This window comes from Oxyura jamaicensis, chromosome 19, assembly GCF_011077185.1.
Source record: "Oxyura jamaicensis isolate SHBP4307 breed ruddy duck chromosome 19, BPBGC_Ojam_1.0, whole genome shotgun sequence".
Classification (NCBI taxonomy): domain Eukaryota; kingdom Metazoa; phylum Chordata; class Aves; order Anseriformes; family Anatidae; genus Oxyura; species Oxyura jamaicensis.
In genome coordinates this window covers 3,640,232-3,666,737 of record NC_048911.1, presented here as the reverse complement: position 1 = coordinate 3,666,737, position 26,506 = coordinate 3,640,232, and the positions used below count along the sequence as shown (strand labels likewise).

General features: G+C 36.7%; 1 protein-coding gene across 3 annotated transcripts in view; it reads right to left on the bottom strand.

Moving 5' to 3' along the window:
* ZZEF1 (zinc finger ZZ-type and EF-hand domain containing 1) overlaps positions 1-26,506 on the bottom strand; it is a 59,901-nt gene that overhangs the window by 15,008 nt on the left and 18,387 nt on the right. For 2 of the 3 annotated variants that reach the window (XR_004755336.1, XM_035343242.1), the window contains 31 exons: positions 25,918-26,018; positions 25,408-25,577; positions 24,490-24,623; positions 24,135-24,205; positions 23,565-23,679; positions 22,758-22,917; positions 21,725-21,846; positions 21,528-21,638; positions 20,479-20,645; positions 19,726-19,807; positions 18,906-19,107; positions 17,711-17,859; positions 17,182-17,422; positions 15,556-15,635; positions 14,183-14,276; positions 13,116-13,632; positions 12,282-12,446; positions 11,575-11,694; positions 10,595-10,756; positions 9,809-9,938; positions 9,415-9,553; positions 9,043-9,208; positions 8,191-8,453; positions 7,021-7,193; positions 6,292-6,445; positions 5,559-5,698; positions 4,728-5,005; positions 3,493-3,667; positions 2,831-2,963; positions 914-1,110; positions 249-368 (listed from right to left, as the gene is read on the bottom strand). Coding sequence is in view for 2 of the 3 variants with exons in the window: in XM_035343242.1 (XP_035199133.1) it covers positions 249-368; positions 914-1,110; positions 2,831-2,963; positions 3,493-3,667; positions 4,728-5,005; positions 5,559-5,698; positions 6,292-6,445; positions 7,021-7,193; positions 8,191-8,453; positions 9,043-9,208; positions 9,415-9,553; positions 9,809-9,938; positions 10,595-10,756; positions 11,575-11,694; positions 12,282-12,446; positions 13,116-13,632; positions 14,183-14,276; positions 15,556-15,635; positions 17,182-17,422; positions 17,711-17,859; positions 18,906-19,107; positions 19,726-19,807; positions 20,479-20,645; positions 21,528-21,638; positions 21,725-21,846; positions 22,758-22,917; positions 23,565-23,679; positions 24,135-24,205; positions 24,490-24,623; positions 25,408-25,577; positions 25,918-26,018 (5,031 nt within the window). In the remaining variant the exon portion in view is untranslated. The remainder of the gene's footprint in view (positions 1-248; positions 369-913; positions 1,111-2,830; positions 2,964-3,492; positions 3,668-4,727; positions 5,006-5,558; positions 5,699-6,291; positions 6,446-7,020; positions 7,194-8,190; positions 8,454-9,042; positions 9,209-9,414; positions 9,554-9,808; positions 9,939-10,594; positions 10,757-11,574; positions 11,695-12,281; positions 12,447-13,115; positions 13,633-14,182; positions 14,277-15,555; positions 15,636-17,181; positions 17,423-17,710; positions 17,860-18,905; positions 19,108-19,725; positions 19,808-20,478; positions 20,646-21,527; positions 21,639-21,724; positions 21,847-22,757; positions 22,918-23,564; positions 23,680-24,134; positions 24,206-24,489; positions 24,624-25,407; positions 25,578-25,917; positions 26,019-26,506) is intronic. The other variant, XM_035343243.1, reaches the window with a different exon arrangement.

Below are 26,506 nucleotides of genomic sequence, written 5' to 3'. Positions count from 1 at the left end.
AATGCCTCATCTTCCAAATTTCTTTCAAATATGATCAGATTAATTAATATCAACTCCATCTTTAATAAAGTTAGACTATTATCTACACATTTATGACAGAGAAAGGCAGATCCAGGGATACAGGAAATGAACATTTTTTCAAAAATATTCTTAGGACTTTGTTCATAAAAGGAAAGTGCAATGCCATTAAAATTTCATGTCACCATGTGAAGCTACATTTTGCAAAAGACAAAAGCTGATTTCCTCACCTCCAAGTCTCTGAGAAGCCAGGTCTTACTGAAGCCAGTTCCTTTGCTACATTTCTTCACAAGAAGCTTGAGCAAACCAGACTGAAGAAAAGCAGCTTGGATCTCCTTAAAACCATGAATCTGCACATACAAAACAGACAACGTATCACAATGCTTGCCAGGCCTTAACACACAGCCTATCTATAGCACAAGTAATTTTCATTTATTTCCTTAAAAAAAAAAAAAAAAAAAAAAGTAAAAAAAAAACACAGAATCCCACTTCAGATACCTTAATAGTATAAACCATGACACACAGTACTAACTGAATGTCTGTTTTGCTCTGACAGTCCGAAACACTACAGACCTTCCTCTTCATATAAATCAGGAATAAGAAAAGGGGCAAGTGAGCTTCAGTCCGTGAAGCATTATCTCTGCAATTTCTTCATCAGTTTTCATGAATGATCAGCCCCCACAGAGGAAAAACAACCCAACTTTAGATTCACAAATGCTGTTTAAATTTAGCAAGTTTCAACCCCTACAGACAGGGAATAAATTGAGACAAAAGATACAGGAGCTTATGTTAGTTTCCCAATGGGCTTAGTCAACATGCAAGCTGCTGTTGAGAAAGGCAAAATACAAACTTCTGGCACTCATCTATTATATTCTGCGTGTCAGGCAAAAGATACCTTAAGTGTTCTGTAAAGCCCCTTTAAAGCAAGTGACAAGACCCACGTTGCTTCCACTGCCTCAGCATAACTGCTGTCCATGCTGGTTTGCAAGAGGTGCGTAGATATAAGAACAAAGTGCTGGAGGTATTGTCTCAGCTGGGTCTGGGAATCGCTGCCTTCTTGTCCACATTTCTGAATCAACTGATAGTCTTTCACTACAAGAAAGAAAAGACACAATTTACTAGGTTCATCTTAAAATGTCATGAAGTCATCTCTTACCAGTCAATATTAGTAAGCTGAGATGGGAACGCAACCCACGTGTGAAGTACACACTAACAACCAGAGCCATATTAACAAGACTGAAATATTAACGTATTAACATTATTAATAAGAATCACCTCTCGGCTTTGCTGTGGCAAAATTACGGCCTTGTACAGAAATTATTTCAAATTTGTTGAACAGTCAAGACAATATTTTTTATCTAAATAGAATACATATCTTCTTGCAAAAGTTGATTGCCTGCACATATTTGAACACACAGAGCTCAGTATACAAATCAGCTGGTGTCCTTTTTCACAATTACTATGGGGAAAATTCTGACCTGCAATTGATATGATGAAATAAAATGTGCTAATTACTCTTCAAAATATCAATTAAAAAACCCTATATATTTTAAAAAAACAGTAAGCTTTTACATTCAAATCTTTCCTCGGTTTCAAAAAGCAGCTTAGTTTGTTGTTTTTTCCAAGTGTCTTTTAAACAATTTCAGTAGTCAAATCTTAGGACAACCTTTGCTTTTTAACTTCACAATATTAGGTCATGAATGCCAAAGTTGAAAACCCTTTCTCCTATGAATCCAACCGATTTGTTATATATTAAACATTTAGCTCAACAGAACCTTTAAACAAGGTGAAACACAGAAAGAAAATTTTCCCTGGTACAATGACCCAGGAAGCAGCATCTAGCTTTTTTTGTTGTTGTTGTTCTTTTTATTTTAAAATGGCCTCTAGACACCATAATAGCCAAAAGAACCCATTGATGTGTCCTAGAATGGACTACACTAGAATACCCAGACACTTTCCCTGGAGTATACTTTATTTCATATTGTATAACTCTTGACTTTTTTATCTCAAATTTTAGGATTATCAAACTGTTTTGATAAGTTCTTCCAGATTGGAGGAAAGCAGAGCGAAACCAGGCTCCTGACACTTTATAGAAGATGGGATTAAGTAAGTTAGGCCTACCCTCATGGCATGCTTTCTTACAGCACCAGGAAAGAACAGGCACCATGGCATTGCTTCACATGGAATCGATAAATAATGAACGTGCTTTTGTTTGCTTATAGCCTTCATTTGCTAGTAGGTAGCACATCTTGCTGACAGTGGAAACAGGCACCTCATAAAAACTCAAGAGTATTTTGGGAGCAACAGAATGGACTATCCTGTACAAATTCAGGTTCTGAGTAGTTTGCCCTTATATAGCAGCACTTAACTACACAGAAGGAGCATGTACATTTTTAAGATTTGCAATTGTTTTAAAACATTAAGCACATGTTTACAAGCGATAAGATATAAGTAATAAGCAAACATCAAAATAGAAATAGTTGCTTAATAAAAGGCCTATTTCTGAAATTACTCAATTAATAAAATGGTTGACAGTTTCATAAGTCCTCTCCTGAATAATCACTAATATCAGAGTTTTTATTCAGAATAAAAAATATCAGAGTTTTAAAAAGATTAGAGATTTCCATAATCTTTACTGCAGAAGCATCACAATTTGGCTTAAACTATGAGCAGAAAAACAGGTGACTCAATAACAGAAGTCAAACTCTGCAGACCTGCATAAAGTGTTCTATTTCAAGCATACTTTTGGGTATTCAAGAAAGTGCAAGGAAATACTCTGTAATCCTTTAATAAGATAAGAATGTCACAGAACCTGTTTTCCTCTTTCGAGTTTTGATGTCTACAACAACTGCCCTGTTTTTCTCAGTGAAATGTTTCAGGATGATCACGTTATGAGGCTCGTTAGCATTATCCATGTACACAGAACGAGTCCCCATGCACAGCACCTGAAATTGCAACAGAAGATTCAGTTATGATTCGGAATACTTATTTAAAAACACACTGCCAACTTTTATGTTGGTTACATTGGCTTATACTTGGTGTTGTATTTGTTAGCTGAACAATCTGCTTGCTGCTAGATATTTGCTGATCTTTAGAAAACAGCTGTTAATTTCTACAAAGAAATGGCTACCACAAATAACTTAATCCTGCGCAGGCAATATATCAGTTACAACTATCAAGAATGAGATTATTAATTTCACTTTTACAAAAAGCCCTTTTTGATACTCAAATGTACTAAGCTGGTTTTCTCAATGTAGTTTAAAGCAGAACTCAAGGAAACACGAAGCAAAACCAGCTACGTTAGTCTTCATTAGACAAACACTAATTGTGCGCAAGTGGAAAGATGTGAGCTCTGACATGCACCGTGTTTTAATGGTTTATAATGGATGTCTCCAATTGATAAGATCTGTAGTATTAGAAACAAACCTAAAAACTAACCAATTTTGTTTCCTTTACTATTGATAGGCCACTTACCTCAGGAAACCCAACCAGCACCAATAAAGTGAAGATATTGGTGTGCTTTAGCTGGAAGGGCAGTTGCTTAATGCAATGGTCAGTGAAAGCAGCGATCACATTATGCCACTGCGCAGAAGAGTTCAAAGATCGGAGAATATCTGCCATGGAGCTTGCCCAGTCCAGACCTACACGACTGGAAAGCAAGAGCAGTCTGTATTAGGAGGGCTGACTACACACTTACCTGAAACTATTTTTCCTCAAGACACCACACCACTGTTGATCTGTCAGAGCTGTAGGTTTCATATCATGCTTATCCAAATATTTGAAGCTTTCATGTCAGCTGACACATTCTCTTTTGTTTTTCATCATTAGAGCATAAATACTATTCTATTTTTGTTAAAAGGTTTACAGTCAAGTCAAAGTTTGAATAAATGTTGTCACCTTGAAATCCTAATTTTAGTTTAGAGCTCGAGACTGCACAACAGCAAGTGGTCTATTTCCCACATATATGACTACTTGCTCTCTGTGGACTACTACCTCTAGAGAGATTAGCCTCCTTGCTCTAAAGTGAGTCTTTGAGAAACTCCTCTCAAATGATCCCCTGGATATTTTGCCTTTTACATGCTTTTATATTCATTTATGAACCTTCCCTATAAAACATAGCTATAATGAAAATGAATACTGTCATATTTAACAAGCAGAATATTAATCTTAGAATACTTAAGAGCTTTCTCAAGATCTTCAAAATGGAACATATTCCCTGCCCCTCCTGTTTCCTTGCAATTTTACTATACAAAATCTGTCTCTAATACTCTCACATAAAAAGGCCAGATCCAGAACTCAGCACTTGTGACAGACACCACATGACACTCCTCTTTCCCAAGTCACAGAAGGAGTATCTAATTTAAAGTGAGAGAATTAACATCATAAAAATAAAAAATTAAAAGGAGGACTATCTTGTTTCCCCTAGAAGTTCCAAAACCTTGCTTTCACCATAGCATGCTACCTACATAAGCACAGGAAGTTAAGCCATTCTTCAGCAGCCTTCTTTTAGAAGGAAATTAAAAAATTATGACTGCAACAAGGGCTGCAGATACTATGCCCTTCCCATGATCAAGATGTAAGTTTAACTGACCTTCTGTTAAAAAAAAAACAAAAACAAAAACAAAAACAACTGTATGCATGAGGCAAGCATGAAAGAAAATTAGTGCTAGTCATCAGAGAGCAACTAATAGGTTTAAATTAAAAAGCACCTGTCTAAACACACAGCTCCCAGACTGAATAGAAGATGAGTTGTCTTCCAGCCTTCTGGCACTGTAGACCCATCTCCCGCAGCAAACAAATTATGTTTGGTTGAAAGGACTTTAGCCACTGCAGCATCCACTTCTGCAGGCATAAGTCTCAGGATTAACTGGCCCAGAAGTCCCAGTGTTAAATGGTAAGTTTCATTTAGGTGGCCAGCATTTGAGATGACAACCTGAAACATCAGTGGAAGTATCTGTTCCAGGTTAATCAGAGACATTGTAGAGCCCTATGGAAAAAAAAAAATCTCAGTAAGGCAGGGAAAGAAAACAAGATTTTCAGTCAAAATCATAGCATGTACAAAACCTTCTGTTCTAATGCTCCTTCCAATGGGACAAAAGGCCATGAGAAACTAGGTTCCGATACACTTGTGTTACATTGGCATAAAACTGCAAATCAAACATCTTTACACAGCTTTGTTAGATCAGGACTTTCCATATGAGAAACGTTCTGTCAAACTGAATAAAGGCACAGTATAAACTGTATTCAGTAGTAACACCTGGTGTGTAAATCTAAGGTGATGTTTTGAAGTTTGCAGGTGTCGAATACTTAAGGTAAACTTCTAAATTCTAATTCCCTTTCCTCTCCCCCCACCCAGGAACAAGGCCCTGCATTCCTTAGTAATGTAAAATGGTTTATGACATTCTGATCCTGACATTTGCATTTTGCTACACATAAGCAAATAAAGCCCATTTCCCACAACAATTTATTTGCTATGAATTACATTCATGTTATTTGTAACACCTATCAAACTACACAGATAGAAAGTAAAAAGAACTAACTGATTTGAAAGGTGGTAACATAGCAGCCAGCAATCCTAAAATCCTCTTCTGAGAACATTCAGCAAAAACTTGTTCCTGGCTAGGTATTAAAACCTTCTCTGCTTGTTTCTGGGCTGAATCCTCCAAAGTGCAGTCATCTGCTTTTTAAATTAAAGCAAAAGAAAAAATTCCACAAAATGATATTAAAAATAAAAGAAGAAAGTGATAGTTATTTTTTTTATGGTTAAAAAAAATGCAAGGATGATTTTTTTTTCTTTTTTTTTTTTCTTTTTTAATTTGATAAATCTTTATAAAAGTAAATAACATATCAGGAAAAGAGATTTATCTACACCATTTATTTAAAAGTGTATACAGGACAGTACCATGTACAGATCTGTTTTCTTATCCTAATTCTAACAATACTACTCTTTAATAGAATAAGGCACCTATCTTCTGGTTCTGAGTACGTAAGACTACACAAGAATTGTGTTAGATCAGCAGAAAGTATCATCTCCCAGCATGAATATACATCGCTGGAATTCTACTCTGATTTCTAGAATCCTTTAAACAGATTGCAAGGTAGCAGTTGTTCAAAGAGTTATGCTTGGCAGATTTTTACAATGCAAACAGCTCACTTGCATTAAAGACATTTGCAAATACACAAAAATGGGTTAGGAATAAAAAAAATACAGCTGTTTTCTTTGCATATGGACAGATATTCCTGTGATAGGGAAAATGAGAAATAATCTCTTACCTGTTGGAGAAACATTATCATCCACAGACAAGTCTGATTCTTGTCTCAGAACAGCTTTCTTTGCTAAGACAGTACTATGATTGCTTTCACTTCCTTGTTTTTGTACTTTATCTTCTACAGGAGACTGGATTTCATTGCGAGTGTCTCTTTTCCCCTAGAATAAAATAAAGATACCGAAAGATTAAAACAAAATTTAATACTTGCAGAACCAGCCATGAAAAGAGAAAACAAGAAGCCTGCTTTTGACGAACATATTTCCTAGAATACCAAAACCTTTAAGTGGTTAGCAATTTCTTGACATATACATGTCTCAAGCTCCCATACAGTGAATATATTTTTTTCTATTTGGCTTGCATCTATGCATAAGGTTATACTGTCATAGCTTTACACACCACACAAAACCGTAGAAAACCTCTTTTTATACCTAAGCAGTGCTAAGAAGTAGGGGAACCCACAACCCTTTCAGAAATTGTCCTATGCTCTTTCCCTCCAAATTTTTTGAGAATCAAAGCTGCCTTTGAGAACATAAGGTGATGCCTTAGTCTTTGACCAGTTGGATTTGATTATAAACAAACCAACCAATCACCTTCCCCTTGTCTCCCAACTTTTACCTACAAATGAGATTATTACTATCCATCATTTTGGCTACTTTTCCACAATAGGACAGTTAAGCTTCTGAAGATGACGCAGCTAATTGTTATCAGGGGTCTGCACATAATGGGTACTTACGTTGCAGTGCATAAAGGAGCCTATACTTGGTTTCTCATCTTTTCCCTTCACTTCTTTATCACCAACACAGCTTTTTGGAGCACCATCTGTGGGAGGACTGACTGAAACGGTGTCATTCTCTGAGAAGGATTCACCTTCTGGTAACATGCAGAGGAGAGCTAAATTTTTCAGACCTGAAAGCAAAAAAGTTACAAAAGCTGTTTAGCTTTTGAGTGGCAAGATAGCCAAAAAGCAGAACTGAAACATATTGAAAGAGAACTGCAAACTTCCCCTCACACTTTTTTTTAAATAGTGTTGAGTACAACTCCATCAGAAAGATGTTCCCCACCATGTTCACTTAATTGTGTAGTTCCATTAAGTGCTTCTGTGATGAGCAGGTAGTGACATTTTTTGCCTCACAGAGATGCCATCAGGGCAGAAGACCTAATTAATTTTAAAAAGTATCAGGGATGCCTCCCAGCAGTATGAATTATGAAGGTAGACTTGTCTTCATTTTAATCTTCTGACCACTTATAATATTATACAATAAAACTAAACCACATATTAAAAACAGATGAAATAATGAGTATGCGTAAGTGCTTGGTGGTGGTGCTATTTCAGCAGTATTAGGGCTGCTCAAAAAATGCCAATAAATTTGAGTATCAGATTTTGATAAATTCAACATAGGTCTCTATTTTATCACCCTATTTTCTGTAAGTCTCAGTTCACAGGAATCCTCATTTCCAGGCAAAGGGACATCATCCCCAGTGACTTATCACAAAGTTAAAAAAAATTCTTGCCAATAGATAAGGAACAAGAACCAGTTTGCACCAAGCTATTTGCTTTCCTTTGAACCCTTCAATTGTCAGTAACACATTAGTAACAGAACATGAAGCTCTATTGATCCATTTACAACATTCATGATGGGAAGGAAGAAAAAAAAAAAAGAAAAATTACCAAAGAGTTGCCAATTGTCTTCAGCATTTATGTAAGCAGCACATTAATTTTCTCAAGCACCCTATTTTCCACGTCTCCAATGACCCTGAATGACACTTGTTCTACATAAACAATTATTTTCAGTGAAGTACACAGTAGCTTCCCCTTTCCTTTGGAAACTTCAAAGTGAGTAATCACAGACTTTTCTGACACTTGCTAGAAGCCATTGTTTCGCTGAAGGAGGAGCTGACTCACCTTTTCCGTGCTGTGCTTTCATCAAACAATCTCCAATGAGCTGTATGCACTGATGTTGTAGAACTCTGGCATGATTGAGGACCTGTGAATCTAGTTTCTCTCCTTCTACTTCCTCCCCATTTGCCAGATCTGCACTGTAGAGAGTCAAAGCTGCAAACAACAGCCAGGAATAGTTGTGGACATATGGTTGGATGAGCCTCTGTCGGTCACTGATTCGAATAGTCACCATTGGATACACTGTGATGCTGTGAGTGGGCAAGTGACTGAAAGAAGGTAAGAAGAAGGTATATAATTTGAAATGCGGCTGCATTCCTGACAACCAGTGTAGTTAGAAACATAAGATTCCTTTACAGGAAACTGAAAAACCCAACTAATTCCACAGTTTCAAACTGTAGACCTTCAAGAGCTGTACACTGTCAGCCCCTCACTGACATTAGCAGTGCTCATTTATCAGAACTTGTATCGTGCTGTGAGCTCCAGCTCTAGAAATAAACATTGTGAACATCTTGGTCTAATGTTGAAATCTATGTTGTCTAACAAGAGCACTGTATTCACTCCTTCCATCCTATCATTCCGGGTGTACCATCCTCCCTCTGCACCTTACACAGCCATGGCTAGAAAACAGTTGCAATTAAGTAACTTCAGAACTTGGGGCACGTTTGCAAACTACAGATTTTTTTGCTGAACTGGTCCTACATTTGCTAAGTTTCCCCTAAGGGCAGCTATTAGATGTTCTGATGTCAGACACAACCTTGTAGGATGTGATATGAGAATGACTGACTGTATTTAGCTACTAATTATCACTTTTTCTGGCAAGTAAAGTGGCAGGGAAAAAAATGACACATTTAATACCTGTCAGAGTATTTCTTTGCAGAGTAACATCCATAGCAAAGGTCAAAGTCATCACACACATTGCAGTTCATTCGCCGCCCTATGATGACCCCCTGGCAGTGGTCACAGGCATACTCCATGTTAACCATTTCATGGTCATCCTCATGTCCCTCAGGTTTAACTCCACCTGTAAAGAAAGATTTTACAATTCCCCTGAAAACCTTTGTTGATAAAGGATTTTTCTTAATTTCAACTTTATATCCAGATTAGGAAAAGAAAAGCCTAACATTTCTAAAATACCCAACAGAAAAATCTTTGACTTTATATGTAATTTAGAAGAGACTATTTTGCCTTCAACTATGGGGTATTGAGGGTCTTTTACAAGGTTCTTACCGAGAAAACAAGTTTTGCATAAATCCATGTCATTGCATTGCAGACAGCGGTAGCGATGCCATGGTGCGATTTCATCACAGCCATCACAGGATATGTCGACATTTAACAGGTCACAGTAACGGGCGACAAACATATGCATCTAGAGGAATAAATTGACACAATTTACTTGAGCATTATTTTCCGAGAGAGCGCTTTCTAGACAGAAAGCAAAACGCTCCCTCTGCTGAAAAAGGATGGGGATCTTTTAATCATTTTAGACTTTTGAAGGCCTACAGGGAGCCAGGGATCCAACTCATGAAAAATCAATTTAAGCCAGATGCCTTTCTCTCCTTTATGCTTTTAAAAGTCTCCTATTTACCCCTTCTGCAGATAAATAAGCAAATCATGAGGTCACCTTTCTCTGCTTCTCTGGGTCAGCTTGAGCTATCTTTTCATACCAGGTCTCAAACATTACATCCTGACATTCATCCATCCACTCACAGTTTTGCTTGTAGTCTGCAATTTCATCTTCTTCACTCCACTGACTAAAAGAAAAGCAAGCTCAAAATTAAGTTTGAATGCAATAAGGCTCCCTTCTAATATAACTAGATATAACTAGGGATACCTTTAAAAAAAAAAGTGCTATAATATACTAATAAAAACAAAATTGTAAGAACTTCTTCACTTAGTTAATAACTGACCACATAGACATCACCTTCTTGCCTCTGTGACAAGTTCTTACATACATATGCAGAGCATAATGCCAAAATCAGAAAAATCCACATTTACAAAACTGCTTTTGGTAATGTTGGCAGAGCAGGTGAGAAGTTTTAAAAGCTTCTTGGCCTTTACATTTGCTCAGATGTGAGATATACAAGCACTATAAAATATAACATGCAGCTGCTAAAAACATTTGATATTTAACAAGAAGAGAACTAGCATTATATACGTCCTAGTACATGGCTAAACAAGTGAAGCGTTCCAGCAGTAATCATATTAAAGATAAGATATTAATGTTTTTAGCACTAGTAAGTATTTGAATTTTTTGCAGTATTAAGAGCTTGAATACTGACCAAGTTTTGCCATCTTTGTTAATAGTTAAACCTTTTACTTCTTGCTCCAACACAGTTCAAGACTCTTTCTTGGTAAAAATGGCATCAATAGTTAGTACCATGTGAAGGTTGCATTGTTCCTGACTCACCAAATCACACTATCATGAATACTTATGTTTTCTTGTGATGTTGTCATCAGAAGCTGGGGTAACTGAATCTCAACGAAGAAGGAAAGATCACTTGGTTCCCAACTCATATCCAAAAGATGAAGGAGAGTTGTCTGCACACATGACAAGGCAGGAAGTAATGATCTAAAAACCAAAACAAAAAAATAGCATATTATGGGGACTAAAGGGGTACAATTACTATACACGGAGTTCCAAGGTTTACTACACATTTAATAACTATGTGGCAGAACCTCAGGGTTACTAATGCACAAACTTACACAATTTAACAAGAAGCACAGCCAAGACATTTTGAAATAAAGATTGAATAAACTTCTATGGACTGAGTTGAAATTATGCTATAGCCTGAGCATTAGCAAGAGGATCTGTCTCTTCTCTGCAGTATGTTTCCTCAATACCTGTAGGGACTTGTTCTCTTTGAAAATGTTTGTCATTTCCAGTTGAAACTAGACAAAGGATTTGGAAGTTATGAGGAGAGAAATCGGCATAACATCCATAAAATCCTCATTCCTCTAGGACACCTAGCTATAAATCCCAACAATTCTAATCAGAATATTACCAAAACATAAGCTTTAAAGTTAGAGCATGTCTGCAAAACTGTTTCTCATTGCAGTACTCTTGCCAAAGTACTTTGCAATAAATTTGCTATTTCTAGTATGTCATTACTAAGCTTCAGAAACATATGGCAGAATCGTATCTACATGCCATACTAAATTGAAGTTTTAACACTGATAAACGTATTGCTCTTTCATGCACAGTTTTAATAAAAATGTAATTTAGCATTCTGGGCCACAAGATCAAGATTCCTTATTTTGTTGTGTAGGTAATGCAAAGTATAATCAAACTTCATTGAACATTAAACAATAACAAATGAGAAGGGAAGGGGTGAGGAAGAAAAGAGAAAAAAATATCTCACATTACTTAGGTAATCAATGTGCTTATACCTGTCATTAATGGTACTAAATCCCTTCACAGAGTTTACCAGGAACAAAACAAGCTGATAGTAGGACTCTCGAATCTCTTTGTGTAGCTCAGCACCGCAGCCTTCCAAGTTTCCAAAGTAGCTAGAATTAAAGAGTCAGTTTAGTAGTCTAAAATTCACTGTCACATCTTATATAAAATGCTTTGCACAACTTTTACCAGTGGGCAGTATTTTCATCACTTGCTGCAAGTGGAAAGGATGTTAACTTTGTTTAAAACATAGTCTGTCACTTTCAAAGGAAAGTAAAAGAATCCCGTACTAGGAACCAGTAAAATGGGTTAGATTGCTCCAGCTTTAACTGAATGAGAAAGAAACCAATCAAGAATTAGACAAGAATTTACACTAAGGCAATAACCAGACCCTACAATCTTTCTGAGCTTGCAGGTTGGAACTGTAAAGGTGTATGTATGTAGGTATCCATGCTGATTCATCTGCATAATACCTAACGGTATTAATAGGTCCAACTGAGTCCCACTTGAAAATAATTATTTTTTTAATTAAGCATGCAAGATATGCACAGTAGCCTAAAAGCTAATCTCCATGTCACATTTTAATTATCCATATGAATAATAAGCAACAACATTTTACTGTTTTCTGCTTTCAGGACTGGGAGAACACAAGGGCTCAAATAAATTGTATTAGACAAATTATTTTCTAATAATTACTTACTTTGTAAAATCTTTCTGACAGGCTAGAAGTTCTAAGAGAAAAAGTACACAGGGTGGATGAAAACAGTGCGGCTGCCCAAGTGAGTCTAGGCACTGGCGGATTGTCTTGAGCACTTCCATGATACTCTGCCCTTGGGATTTTCTCAAAGCAAGAACCTTTAAAACACTATGAGCAAAATCAAAACAAACAAATGAAAAATCAGGACTTCAAAATACCTTGCTTAAAATAATCCCCCCCCCAAAAATGACAATTCAAGAAATTAGTGTCTACATTTTCAATTGTATTTCAGCAACCTTATATTACAGCAGTGATTTATTGCATTCACTTTAACAACAGTTGGAATGAACGAGAAAGCTTCAAATAGAATCCAGGATCTCCTGCACCAGTCTAAGTTTTAGAGACTGTAATAGACACTGGAGGTTTTGTTTTCCATTTACATTCTCAGAATACCAGGTAATTTAATGAAAGGTGCAATTAGCCTAGAATTTGTTATCAATGAGTTCTAGAACTGATATACCATATTTTCCCTGTTAGTAGATAGGAAGCAAAATGCCACTGAAAATAGATTTCAGGAAGGAAGACAAGAAACAACCACATATTGTTTTTCACGTTCTGAAGATCAACATGATAGAAAGGAACCAAAGGAAACAATATGTTCTACAAGGCTCTACATGGATGGAAACAACAGAGGTTTGAAACATAAATCTGAAAACTGCTTAAGTACAAACTGTTTTTCAATGTCATCTTGCAACTAAAACATGTTTTATTCCATCTGAAGAGGTCTAAGGACAAGTTTCAGTATCTTATAATTGACAACATTTTCAATTTGCTTACCTTTCATGGGAAAGTGATTGATCCTTAATAAAATCTAGTATGTTTTTCAATATGGGATATTTCTCCTTCACAGTAGGCACTGCTCTTGGCTCTTCTATTGATCTAAAAGACAGCAGCCTTAGTCTTCCACGGCTGAACTGAGATTTTCGTGTAGGAGTGGAAGGAGGTGATGATACATCATCTTGCTGTGAAGTTGCATTTTCAGCAGGCTTGCTATGAAATGCAGATGCTTCTTCTGTTTGGAGAGGGTCTGGAACTTGTTTAGTCTTTGTATCGGATTGTGTTATTTGCCCCCTCTCTATTGGAACAGGATGAGTTACTCTACTGGAAGACAATGAGGGTGCTGCCTGGAAGTCTGTTTCCACAACAGAACCTATTCTTTGGCATTTATCACTGACATGCTGTTGGATATTATCAATATCTTGGGCTTCCAAGCTGTCTGAAGCAGAACTTTTCGTCTTTGCTCTCACAGGCAAAAAATTCAGTAACAAAAGGCTCTTCTGCATACAAAGTTTTGCTGCAGGATAAAAATTAAAAGAGTTAAAATCATGACATCAGAACACCAAACTTGCTATCTTTTGCTTAAGAAGAAAGTAGTTTATGTTGCTTCTTCTGAGCCAAGAGAGACTGAAAATACTGTTTTTCTTAGTATAGTGATTATGATGCTATCAGATATGTAATTCTAGATTCCAAATGCCTTGAATAATCATATTGAATCACACAAAGCATTAGTCACTTTTTATTCTAATTTTATTCTAATAACAATCAGCTGCTACTCTAACAGCAATTATTTGAGGTAATGAGAATCTACAAAAATAGATGAATATAAGTTCAGAACCAGGTGACCCAAGCGATGGGGCACACCCTGCAAAATTTTCTCACATACTATTCTCTACAGAGAATCTCAGATAGTTCACATAATGTACACTAATTTCTCTCTTAAGGAATTAAGAAGTAACCCATGTCACTAATTTACCTTTCACAGGAAAAATAGTGACTAAGATTTACAAGGTAATGCTCTACTAAGCCATGTGGAATGCTTATACATTTGGAAAAGCACCACTTACCAAGAGTTTCTGGGTTCACCTCACTTGCTTCTGTGTTCTGCTTCTCCTCAGTATCATTTCCCCTACCCATCAGGGATTTCTGTTTCATTTCCAACTGTAGACAGGACGTTAAAATAGTTAAAATATGACTCTCCCTATATATCTATATAGCAAGGCAGTAAGAAGATTGCATTGCATTAAAGGAATTTAACTCTCAGGAGCAGATGACAATATTTATTATTCCCTAGCACAGAACAAAAAACTTAATCGTCTAAAAGAGCAGTACCTACACTGTCAGAGCAGGTAACATAGCCTTGTACCAAGATGCTCACTGCTTGTAGGCTGTGAGCCTTCCCTGTCACGTGCCTGGATGTTTACCCTCTACCCTATAAGAAAAAAGCTTCCCCACTACCCCTGCTGCTCAGGAAAAAATGTACGTCTAGTCATGAGATAAGATTCTCCAAAGGCATCATGTCATCTAACTAGAGAGTACTGTCAGATGTCGTTGTCACTGGAGCCTCACCTACCATGTAAATGGACTGCAAATGGAATGCAAACATCACCTGTCTTGTAACAGGTACGCTGCTATTACTCATCTTAACGTGCATCTGCACTCACCGTATCGCCAGCCTATATTCATGCTGCAGGGAATTCTTGCAGGCAAGAAAGAGGAAGGAAGAGGTCACAAGTGACTCAAACAGTTAAATCGGCCAGCCTACAGCTGATGGGCTCACAAGAGCAGCAGAAAAGTGGGGCTTAGACTGAATTAGCTGTTCTCAAAGGCCACAAAGTTGTTAACATTTAGAATCTCCTGCAGACTTCTGAAATTTAAGTGAAGTTTGGCTCTCTGCAGCTGCAGGTGGTGACGCAGACACCTCTCACCAGGTTGTGAGCTGATGACACCAGCTCTTGACATGAGCCTTATGTTTTAAAGGAAAATTATGTGCAAAGAACATATCCTGAACTACAGCCAGTTACTTGCTTGTCAAAGAAGCAATTATTCCCTTTCCTGTTAGTGCTGCAGAACTGAGAGAATGATGTTTAAGACAGATCTCTAAGCTATACCTCAGAAGAACTCCCAACTGCTATGCAAGAATATTCCTAATTAACAACACACATTCCTGCTGAAAAATAACACAGATATAACTGATTTTGAGTCCAATTCAGTCCTAAATACTCATGATCAAACATCTGGGGCTGCAGAAAGGAGGAGAGTGTAAGAAAGCCTTTAATTGTTTAGTTCAAAGTTTAGAAGTGAATATATGTTTTTCCTAAGTGAAAATATTTGACCTAGAATCACTGATGGAAAACATGGCTCCACACGACTCCTTAACAGTGCATTGTAATACATTAAGGTAAACGACATCAAGAGATAGCCTCCTGAGCGATCTTACCATCCATATTCTAATTGAATCAGCCAGGGAATATACTTGTGCAAACTCATCGCTCAAAGGCACCTTGCCTCCACTGTTGACTGGAAATGAGAGAAAGAAGAGTCCTGTTTATTTACAGCTCCATTTTTACACAACTTGACTACTTAACTAAAAAATTATGCTAGAGCCTTTGTCTCTTAGTCAATACTTGGAATTATGCCTGTAAGAAAAATAGGGAATAAGAACTGCCAACTTCTCTGAGCCTTGAATACATTAACTGCACCACGACAGAGCTATTTGCAAAGTTAAATTATGAATCTCTCTCATCTCCTCCAAAATTGATGCCTGCAGTCATGAAAAATAAAAACTTCTCCCTATTCATGCAAATATTAGTAATGCAAACTGATATCAGAACAATCAAAACTGCTTAGTATTAACTTAAAGCTATCCATATATATTTAGTTATCTTTTTTCCCTTTTCTTTTATGCTATCAGTTTCTAGAATAGACCTTCAAAATCGATTTACCAAAATTAAATACGTGACAAAACAGTTCCCATCAAAAGCGGCCTGACAATGACTATGTGGAAAAAGATGTTCCTGTTCAGGGTCTTCCTTCTCCGATTACTCAAATGTTGCCTTTTTTCTTTTCCCTCCCTTCTTTACAGTACCAACTGTTCATATGTAACATTGTACAGGTCAACGTGGGTCCTGAAATTAATCTGCCCCAGCAAGACTAAGACAGATGAACCTACTAACATAACAGTAGGACAGATACCTTATCCACTCCTTGATATATTCCTGAGCTACCAGTGTTCAATCTTACTCAGAAAATATCAACTGTCAGACATAGACAAAAATGACTAAAGGCAATAACCACTTCAGTCATCAAGTCAGTCTTTATGTCAATCATTTTTACCCATAACTTTAAAGCTCAAAAAGATGTTTAACTTCAAGATTGTGACAGAAAATGATGGTGATTAGCTGCTCCTAAAATAAAACCCTTCAAAACCAAGTTAAACCTTATTATCCAATATTTCAAACATATCAATAAGCTTAATGAAAATATGATGTAAACTAAGAATTTATTTACTTTCCCTACTAAAAATATACAAATTGTAATACCAAAGGACATTATACAAGTTAAAAGCAAATCTTTTTCTTTTATTAAAAAAAAAAAAAACTTCTGAGGGTGCCAAACATGTTGGGAGATAATTCACACCTCCTCAAGCCCCAAGGTTTAAAAGAGTGTACAAATTGATGCTGACTTTTTAGGAAAAACACTATGAGACTAGGAAATTATGTAAGAACTGCTAATCACTGGGAACCATATGCCTCTGAATTAAAACCCCAGGGGAAATCACTGCCCACTTTGGCTCACTTTTATAATAAGACCTAGTCAATAGTTTATGATGGTTATTAATATTTGGACAGAGCTCTGAAGATAAAAGCATATATTAACAAAACAAACACTCTAAAGATAAGGCTTACCTAGTCTGCCTAAATGATGACTTCTTTGTACAGGATAAAACATCTTTTTAAAAGTCGTCACGCTAAACTGTTTTCTCAAAGTTTATAAACTGAACTATAAGACAGCCTCTTACAAACTTTAAGTCTTCATTATTAAGATAGTCTAATGTTAGAGTTACCATATTTTTGAAGCTTCTCATATAAATCTGGAGTGAGATACACCAAAGCAGCAAATGTTGAGTTCACAGCTTGATCAACAGTAGAACCAGCAACTATATCTGTCTTTGGGGTCTGTTTTTTACATGCCTGTATAAGTCCTTTGAAAAGTTCAGATTTTTGCCCACTGAAATCCTGGGCAGGATCTGATTTTGCAAAGTCGATAAGAAAGTTACGGCAGTCATCTTGGTGAGAGTTCCTAGCCTGGAAAGAACGTTAGAACACATTTACTTTAATATTGCCTGAAAAATTGCTGCAGCTTGTTTCTACAATTAGGTCAACTTGCAGTAAATCTACAGCAGTTTAAGTGGAAACTAATAAAAGGGCACAGAACAACAGTTTCCCTCCTCCTTGATATTTATCCAGTGCAAACAGTAACAACTGTAGCACAACAGCATACACTTAATGATGCATCAGGTAATTAAAGCTGAATGAAAATGTGTCATACACAGAGATTTCAAGCCAATGAAACAAAAGCAATGGCCAAAGTACCTCTTTTTTATTTTGGTGCAGTCTACTGGTTTGACTGGTTCCTGGGATAGCCTCAGGACACATCTGATGCCTGAATACAGGTTTCCACAAAGGAGAGTTAAGAACTGATGTTACTTTCAAAGGAGGCAAATCTGCTTCACTACCTAGTTCTGCAAAAAATTCAGAACAGACACTTCAGTTCCTGAATATTTTCATTCATTTTTACAGACTAACGAAATAATATGTTGCACATCCTGTTGGGAAAATAAAGCAAATAAACTGAACAAGTAATTGAACAACATTTTCTAACTTCCATTTCTCTAATGTGGCACAGAAAACAGATGCTTTTATTCTCCTACTAAATACATCCATTAATTTGCTAGGTGTAAGCACGTTCATAGTAACAAAGGAGTAAAACATTCCATGATAAGAACAGTTCAATTAGTTCCCTAAATTCACAGGTAAGTACATGACTGATTTTCCAAGATAAGTCCCGAACACTTGATTGAAGCAAAAACTTTGACTCTTTAACTGCTGGAAAGTGGTGAATGAATTCAGATTTAGGAAGCTAGCTAGAAGTGTTCTGGTTTTGAAATCAAAGAATAAACTACATCTATTTTTTCTTATGACACCCATCTCACATCTTGTTATCTTCAGTTGCCCAAGACCTAAGTGTGCTCAACTTTTGGAGTTAGCCAAAGTTTACTCATGAATCCAAATTTAAATCAATACAAAATGCTCACATGAAGTATTTTAAATCACTGAAATTTCTGTTCTCTGCTCTGTATTTTTTTCAGCTTTCTGGCTCCATATTATCTCCACCACTAAGGGGTGAATCACAGCACTAGGGAACAATTTTAAAAGAAGAAAAGAACAGAAGGAGATTGGATGAACCCTGATATTAATTTATAAATATAATGCAGCTTAATATGATGACTTCCAGGCGTCTGTCTCTTCCTAATACTGGCTTCTAAACATTAGAAAGATCACAGTGAACCCTATGACATTCTCAGTAGTTCAGCAGAACAGCAATCAAGCTTGCTGCACAGAGACCACAAAACCAGGTTTAGCCCAATGACCAGGCTTTGTTAAGCAGTCTTGCATCGTCAGTGAAGAGATAAATAAAAAGGAACTTCATCCTTTCATGGGATTCAAAACACAAGGTACCTTATCCTTATATGACACCACAACTTCGGGAGCTATGAAATGCACTCACCTCGTAGAGATTTCAGTGCCATGCTTCGGGAAGCCAAGCGCCCCATCAACCGGGATACAAGAAGCTGTAAATCCAAGCCCCAAGAAACGGCAACATCTGGTAGGCCATAAGCAGTGACGGAAAACTTGTAGCCCCACTCATTATTACTGCTGTCAGAGTGAAAGAGAAACTGCAGCCGTGGGCCAGCCTTAAAGGTCACTTTCTACAGAGCAACAAAACAGTCATTTTGCCAAATGTACATGACAGGAAGACGTTTCAGGGTAATGAATTCCCTTCAGCAATCGTGGTTTTTCAATATTATCTTTTCTCCATAACGGATCTGATTTCCCCACCATGCAAATGAGAAACCCGTAGCAATAAGCCAGTAATATTTCTAATCAATAGCTTAATACGAAATTTTATAGTTGATTGAGCTTTTGAAGCTGGACGCATAAAACAATACAGAAGCAGTAGGTGTTGTCAAAGACAGGGACTAGCCACGGAAAGCATGAAGCTCCTCCTTTCATGTTAAAAATTGTGAGGGCAAAGTATCAAAGAATATATTTTGCCCATGTTAACAGTTAAACACGATCATTACTTTTAATTTTGACTGACTGTTCCTTTGATAACAGGAACAGAAAGGGATTCTTTACTCATTTGCTCCTTTTATTTGCATCATTGCAGAATTTCTTCCCCACCTCCTGCCCCCATCTTGGAGGGAGACTAAGCACACACATGCAGGAAAGCAGACAAATTTTTAAACAATAGGTTTTCCACAAGAATCATAAGAATTTCCAAAGATTAGATACGTCATTGGGTTCAGAATTTTAAAGGTGCTCACCTTAGGCCACTTCTCAGTGCCAACCTTTGTATCGTAACGAGTTTTTGCACCCCTGGCATCAGTAAACTCCAGGTAATCATACCTGTGAAAATTGCAATTCATTACTTCCAAATTTACTTCTTAAATTCTGGGGGAAAATATTTCCTTCTGCATTTTCACAAGTGCTGCATCTCAGAGTCCAAGTATCCCACCGCATCTCTCAGAACTACAACTACATTGCTAAGGAATTTATTTCATGCCTCAATGCAACAGTCCTGGCAAACACAGACTTGCTTTCCTGCAGAACTTTCCCAATCCTTCAGACCTGGTAATGGGTATTAATTTTAACATTTGTCATATGTCTAAAGGAAACAGTAACCTACTATGTTATGAAATAAACAAACAAAACAAACAAACAAAAAGACAAAACAAGCAAACAAACAAAGAGTTTTGTCTAAAGAAGGCAAAATGCCACAATGAGAAATTTCATAAATTGGAGTAGTCACTGCAACATTGCAAAACAGATCAAAGGAAGCAAAATTCATACAAACAGCATGTCTGCACATTTGCCAGGAGAGGTACCTTTCAGCACAAGACTAAGTCATTCAAAATAACATCTTGTATGGTAAGCAGGACAATGAAGAAACTGAGAGGGCACACTTGGAGCGAAAGAAGTATTCCCTGCACAGTGGAACATGACTTGCTCCTCGGCACATAGATACTGGAAGCCTGCAAACAGATATTGATATCCATCACAGCACAAGATCAAGTTACCTCCTTTCAGTTTCACATTTTTCATCAAATTCCACCTCAAAGTAAGTTGCCCCATGACACAGGAAGACTGAGACCTCATGGCAATTATTTTCATAGTTATGAGGAGATTCCATTGTCCATGTTCGCAATACTACAGGCTGTTCTTGCTGCCAGCTTTCCATTTCCATCTGTATAATGAAAATACACTCTTGAGATACAAATGTGAAGCATTAAAAACAAAACAACAAAAAAAAAACACCACACTAGATTTTTGTGTCTAAACATTTGAGCTGCCAGATGCACATACACCGTGGCACTTAAGAGGTTACAGCACTGATTTACACCTAAATCAGTCACAACAACATCCCTGATAATCAGGGTAGAGAAGCACTTCTAATGCAAGATTCATCTAGTCTACCAGGGGAGGAGACAGTCTCACCCCAGAAGTTCCTGTAAGTCTCCAATGACAACAAAAGTGTCTGGATGACTAATGCAGATTTAAACATCTACACTACAGACTCTATTAGCATCACTACAAGCAATGAAGCTAAAATGCTAAGCATATGCTATTTTTAATTTATTTTCCTCTTTCATTCTCAGACTCCCTCCTATCCACCTTCTGTTCTCATTCCAGCTGCATGTTCTGGTCACTTTGCTCAACTTCCATATCCAAAGAGATACATTTCCAGTTCTTTACTCAATATATCATTGCACATCCCATTACTTGTAAAAGCTTTCCAGCTCCTTTCAAAATGCTCAGTAATAGAATCACCTGAATTTCCTATGCCTTCCTTGCAATTTTCCTTTCCTTTCACTGCACTTACTAGTGCTTTATGGTGTTTTGCAATGCACTGCAAAATTTTATGGTACAATTAAATAGCATTTATGCACACATATTATTTAATAAGCATTAAAAATCACTTTTAGAATGCCCAGAAGAATTGACCAGAGTTCCAGTCAAGCAAAATACTCAAAAGCATTAATAAAATTTGGAGGGAGTAGATGCTCACAAAGAACAACCAGAGCATGAAATACAGAATTCAGAACTGTCTGCCTATATCTTTAGTTACCTTATGAGGCTCACTGCAAAGGTTTTTCAGTGGTTCTACCAGAGTGCTGAATCCCTGTAGCAGAGTACAATATGGAATGTCTAAAGTGCAAAAATCCAACAAGAAGATGACCTAGGGTAAAACACAATACTTGTTAAAACACACATAGCCTCAGCCAGGCAGCCTGGGTATAGTACAAAATGCCAGTGTTCACTTACCAGCTGACGAGTTGCCATTGCAAAGACAGAGTTACTTATTTTTTCTACTATTGTTTTGCCACTATATTGGGATAAAAGTGACTGCAGAATCCTCCTCATATTTGACAGGAACTGGCCTACATCTAAAGAGAAACAAAAAATGACTTAATAGCCACGTTAAGGATTTACTACCACAACCTGCTTTATCGAACACTATTTAAAGTGCATGGTGACATGCAGAACAGAAGAGACAACAGGGAAGGCATCCACTGCCCCAAACACTGGCACTTTGGAGAAAGTTCAGAGACCTTTTCTGTGATACTTCTATTATGGAAACAAGCCATATTCATCTACTAACTTAAAAAAGAAGAGTAACCAGAAATTAAATCAAACACTCCAAGAATGATGATGGGAACTCTGTGTAACCAGCCTTTCTTCAAAACTAAAAATAAAAGACTAACTAAACTAAACTAAAAATAAGGCTAATAAATATTAGCTATAGCCTTACAACATTTTTAAAGGAAATACAGAGAAAAATTAACTTACTTATCCACAGACACCATAAACGAGAAGTGATTTTACATAAAATTCCTAGTATCACTTCTCCACTAAATACTTGGCCAAATTAACTATTTGATACTGTACTGCTGCATTAAGAAAAATAATTTTAAAAGATGCTGTTGTGGAACATCCCTTATAAGCATCCAGCTTCCTAAGTAAGTTCATTTCTTCTTGCTATCACAAACATCTAGGAAAATACATACTACCACACCAGGAGCCTATCAAAATAAGGGACATATAAAAAAAGCCAAAATGTTCAAATTATATTCTGTAATTGCATTTTTTTTTTCTTTCAATTGTAAAACCCCCAACTTACTGATATATTTTCTGAATATTCTTCCAACTTAAAATTGTCAGTACAGCTAAAATTCTAAGTTGCTTAATATGCCAGGCAACCGTAAGGTGAACCCTTACTATACTGCTATTTGTTAGATCAGACTGTAAAGTCACACATTGTAACACATTTAATTCTGTATTTGGTCCCAGCACTTACAGTTTTTAAGTATTTCTACAGCGAGATCCTTGGCTGAATTATCACTTCCCTTAAGTTGCAGGTAGCACCATGAAAGGAGGCTACCTTGAACAGACCAGAATAAGGAAGACAGGACTGTGCCACTCTCTTGCTGTGCAACATCCAGCATCATCATTTCACACTGAAAAAAAATAATATAACAAAAGGATATTTTTTTCCACTGCAGAATGACACGTTGTGTAACTAAGTAAACTGTGACGGACATAATCAGCCCACTCTTCCCACATAAAAGATTAAATGCAACTGACAAACTGCATATAACATCATGAAACCACATAACTTGAGGCAAGTAATGTATTTTGTTTTGATAAATCACAATTTTAAGTAGGAACAGCTACATGTGAATCACTCGATGTTCTCAGCACATTTTTCTGCATATGTAAATGACCCTCCTCCATTTACACCTTCCTTACAGGCATGACCAAATCTAACCTCTCAATATGGAATGACTACTTCTGCTTCCTAGTGTTGATAGGGTGCCATGGATTTTCTTAAATGCTACAGGAAAAAAAACAACAAACATAAAAGCCCCACAAAACAGAAACAAAACACCTTATCCCATACAAAATTTTAATACTTAAAGGAAAATATTTCAGTTGTTTGGAAGACCTAGCCCTATGGCCCTTAGTAGATATTAATAGCTTCATCCAGAGGGACATTTTGGAAAATTAGTTTCTTTAAGCATAGATCTAAGGCATGCAGCTAGTGTTTGAACAGACAAAAATCACAGCAAAGAAGCAGGAAGAGGAACAGTGCGAAGGCACTTACCTCTCTTGCTGCCACTAGCAGAAGAGTTTCCATGACTGACAGCACTTCACTTATGTCAAAATCTGCAGAAACTCCCTTCTCTGGTAATAGTAAGAGTCCACCTGGGTCTTGATCACTACAAAACAAAAACCATCTTACTTACCAAAACCAAGTAGCATAGTTCCAAAATCCAAATGTAGCTATCCTTGTGACAAGGATAAACCCGTAGAGATCCTACGGTATCATTACTATTAAAAGCGACTGGGTTCTGATGAATTCAAACTCATTAAAGCAACAACAACCATCAAGAGGGACAAATAATCCAAAGAGTCACTTAAAAACTTGAAAGATAGCCTAGCAAAAGCCTTTGAGCACCATACAGTGATTTCAGCACCAATGGTAATCCTTGAATATTTTATATAGCTATTCCGTTAATAAATATCCTAACTGGCAGGATTCTCTAAAGCAAGGCAGTTTACTATTTTGAAGAACTGTTTTCCAATGGAATTACATTTATAAAAAGGATTAAAAAGGAATTTATTAACAGATGAGGGGTATCAGACAAATATTTTCAATTTCAAACCCCCTTACCTGAAGTGGGTACACAAGGATCTGAAGGCAAGATGTACAGATTGCTTATGTTCTTGCTCTGTGATATTTTTCTAGAAAATGAAATACATTTATTTTTATGATATGTTCTGTTTCCCTTGTCTATGAGAAAGAATTATAATTTCTGAGCTTTACTATTCATTTTTGGTAACAAAAGGCAAGTATAGCTTTTATTTCTTAAGTTAAGCTACAGGGGCAGGGAGATGGTAAAAAGAGAAAGAATATGTTACTTGAATCAGACAAAGCATACATTATTTGACAACAAGAACTCAGATTTGGTGTTTTCTGCATAAAGAAAGCAGGTACTAAACAATCAATTTCTCACTTAATGGTTTACCATCATGGTGAAGAGCTGGTTTCGCCTGGTCTGTCTGTCTGGGAAAAAGATCGCTGCTCCACTGAGTAAGGTGTTCTTAACTTCCTGTTTTAGCATTTTCACTGGTGTGAGGTTACTGTCGCCCATATCCACTACTGCTCATACAAAAAAACAAAATGTAAGTTCAAAACAATACTTAATATGTTAGAGGCACAACTGAATTAAATGTGTAATTGTCACAACTTCAAGTCTTTGCAGTTCCATATTAGACACCTAGAAAATGGGTGAAAACATTTTGACTTTTAGCAAGAAAGATTTCTCTAAGGATATATTTATTCACTGAATAAATTAATTCAAGGAACATTAAGGCTTGACAACTATCAAAGCTAATACAGCTTTCGAGATGTGACAGATTCTGTATAAACTGGTTTATCTCTAGCTTACTTTTCAGGAGACTGTCAGCTAATTAACAAAAAAAAAATATACTTCAATAAAGAGGGTAAAATCCTATTTCCTGTCAAATCTAATGCGTAATTGTTATTCTCTTCACTGGCTCCAGATTCTTTCATGTTTGTGTACACATCACAGGCTCCTCCTAAGATCATTTTTATATACGTGAGACATCTGAACTGAATGAACTTCATTCAGTTAAAGGATCACACTCCCTGATAGTTTGAGCACGTGACAGGTTCAAAAGAAGTTTCCTATTACAGCTGCTTCCAGGCCATAAGTTGTCAGAAAGCCTAAAACCTTATTCACAGGGCCAAAGGAAGCTTCATTGTGATAGACTAATTAGTACAAACTGACCTGAAGAAGGAACAAAGGAATGAGTAACTGGCTTAGTCTTTAGAAATAAATATATTTTCCCAAATTCTAACTACTGTAACACACTTGCAAACCAGAACAGACAGAACAGTTAATACATTCAATATACATTACCTTCACACAGATGTCTGTAAAGTTCTTCTGCAGCTTCTGTGTGACCAGGTGTTTTGTTCTGAGAAGTTTCTTGAGGTTTAGCAATTTTATTGTCTCCAGTAAGCACAGAGAAGCAGCTCTGGAGTAGCTGCAACAGCAACGTTTGAGCAAAGATGCATTCTTCCCTTGGGCTGTAAGAACACAGAAAACAAACAGAAGCAAAAACTAGAAAGGAGCAGCTCTTCTATAGCAAACAAATAATGCTATGAGATTTACTATCTCAGATAGATTAAAAAAAATGCTGACAGCATAGCAAAAAAAAAAAGTGTTGCTAACAGCTAAATCTACATCTCAAGCTTTTCTACAACATTATAGTTAAAAACCCATATGGCAGAAGAAGGGAAATGTTATTTATGTAAGTGATGCACTTTAGGAAAAAAAAAAAAAACTGCTGCAACAAAACTAAGTATACTTTACTTACACATGCACGCACAGATTAGTGCTTCACAACACAGTAAAGATGCAACTTACTTTTGTTGAAGTTTATTGTAAAAATTCCAGAACAGCTGCAGGTCAAGGCCTGTGAAATCTAAAAATGACTTGTATTTTAATCCACTCTCCTTCTGATGAACCTTAAAAAAGACAAAGAAAATGCAGGAAGGAAAGTTAACTCTGAACAGAACAAATTTTAAAAAATAGTTATCTGAGCACTGGATTTAAAGCAGCCTAGCTTACTACAAATTTGCGTCTAACATGAGTTCCAGTATAAGTTCTCTCACCACCAAAAATATTCTGGTGATTTTGGCTGAAATCTTCCCCTTCACAGAGCTACTAACAGGCACTCTGTCTCCTCTTTCCAGATGTCTAGTACAACATCCCTATCCTGGGCCACCCCATCAAGAGTCTTTACAACCCCGACCTCTTCTAATTTGACTAAAACTAAATAATAGACAAAATGAGACTGCCCAGGACTCAGAATCTAAGTTGAAAAGCCACTGAATCATGCACGATATGAACAAAACCATGATTTTGACATGTATCCTTGAAGAAGGGTACATGAATGCTGACATAAATCAGTGCATACCAGCACTGATATACCTCATAACTATATACATCTCAC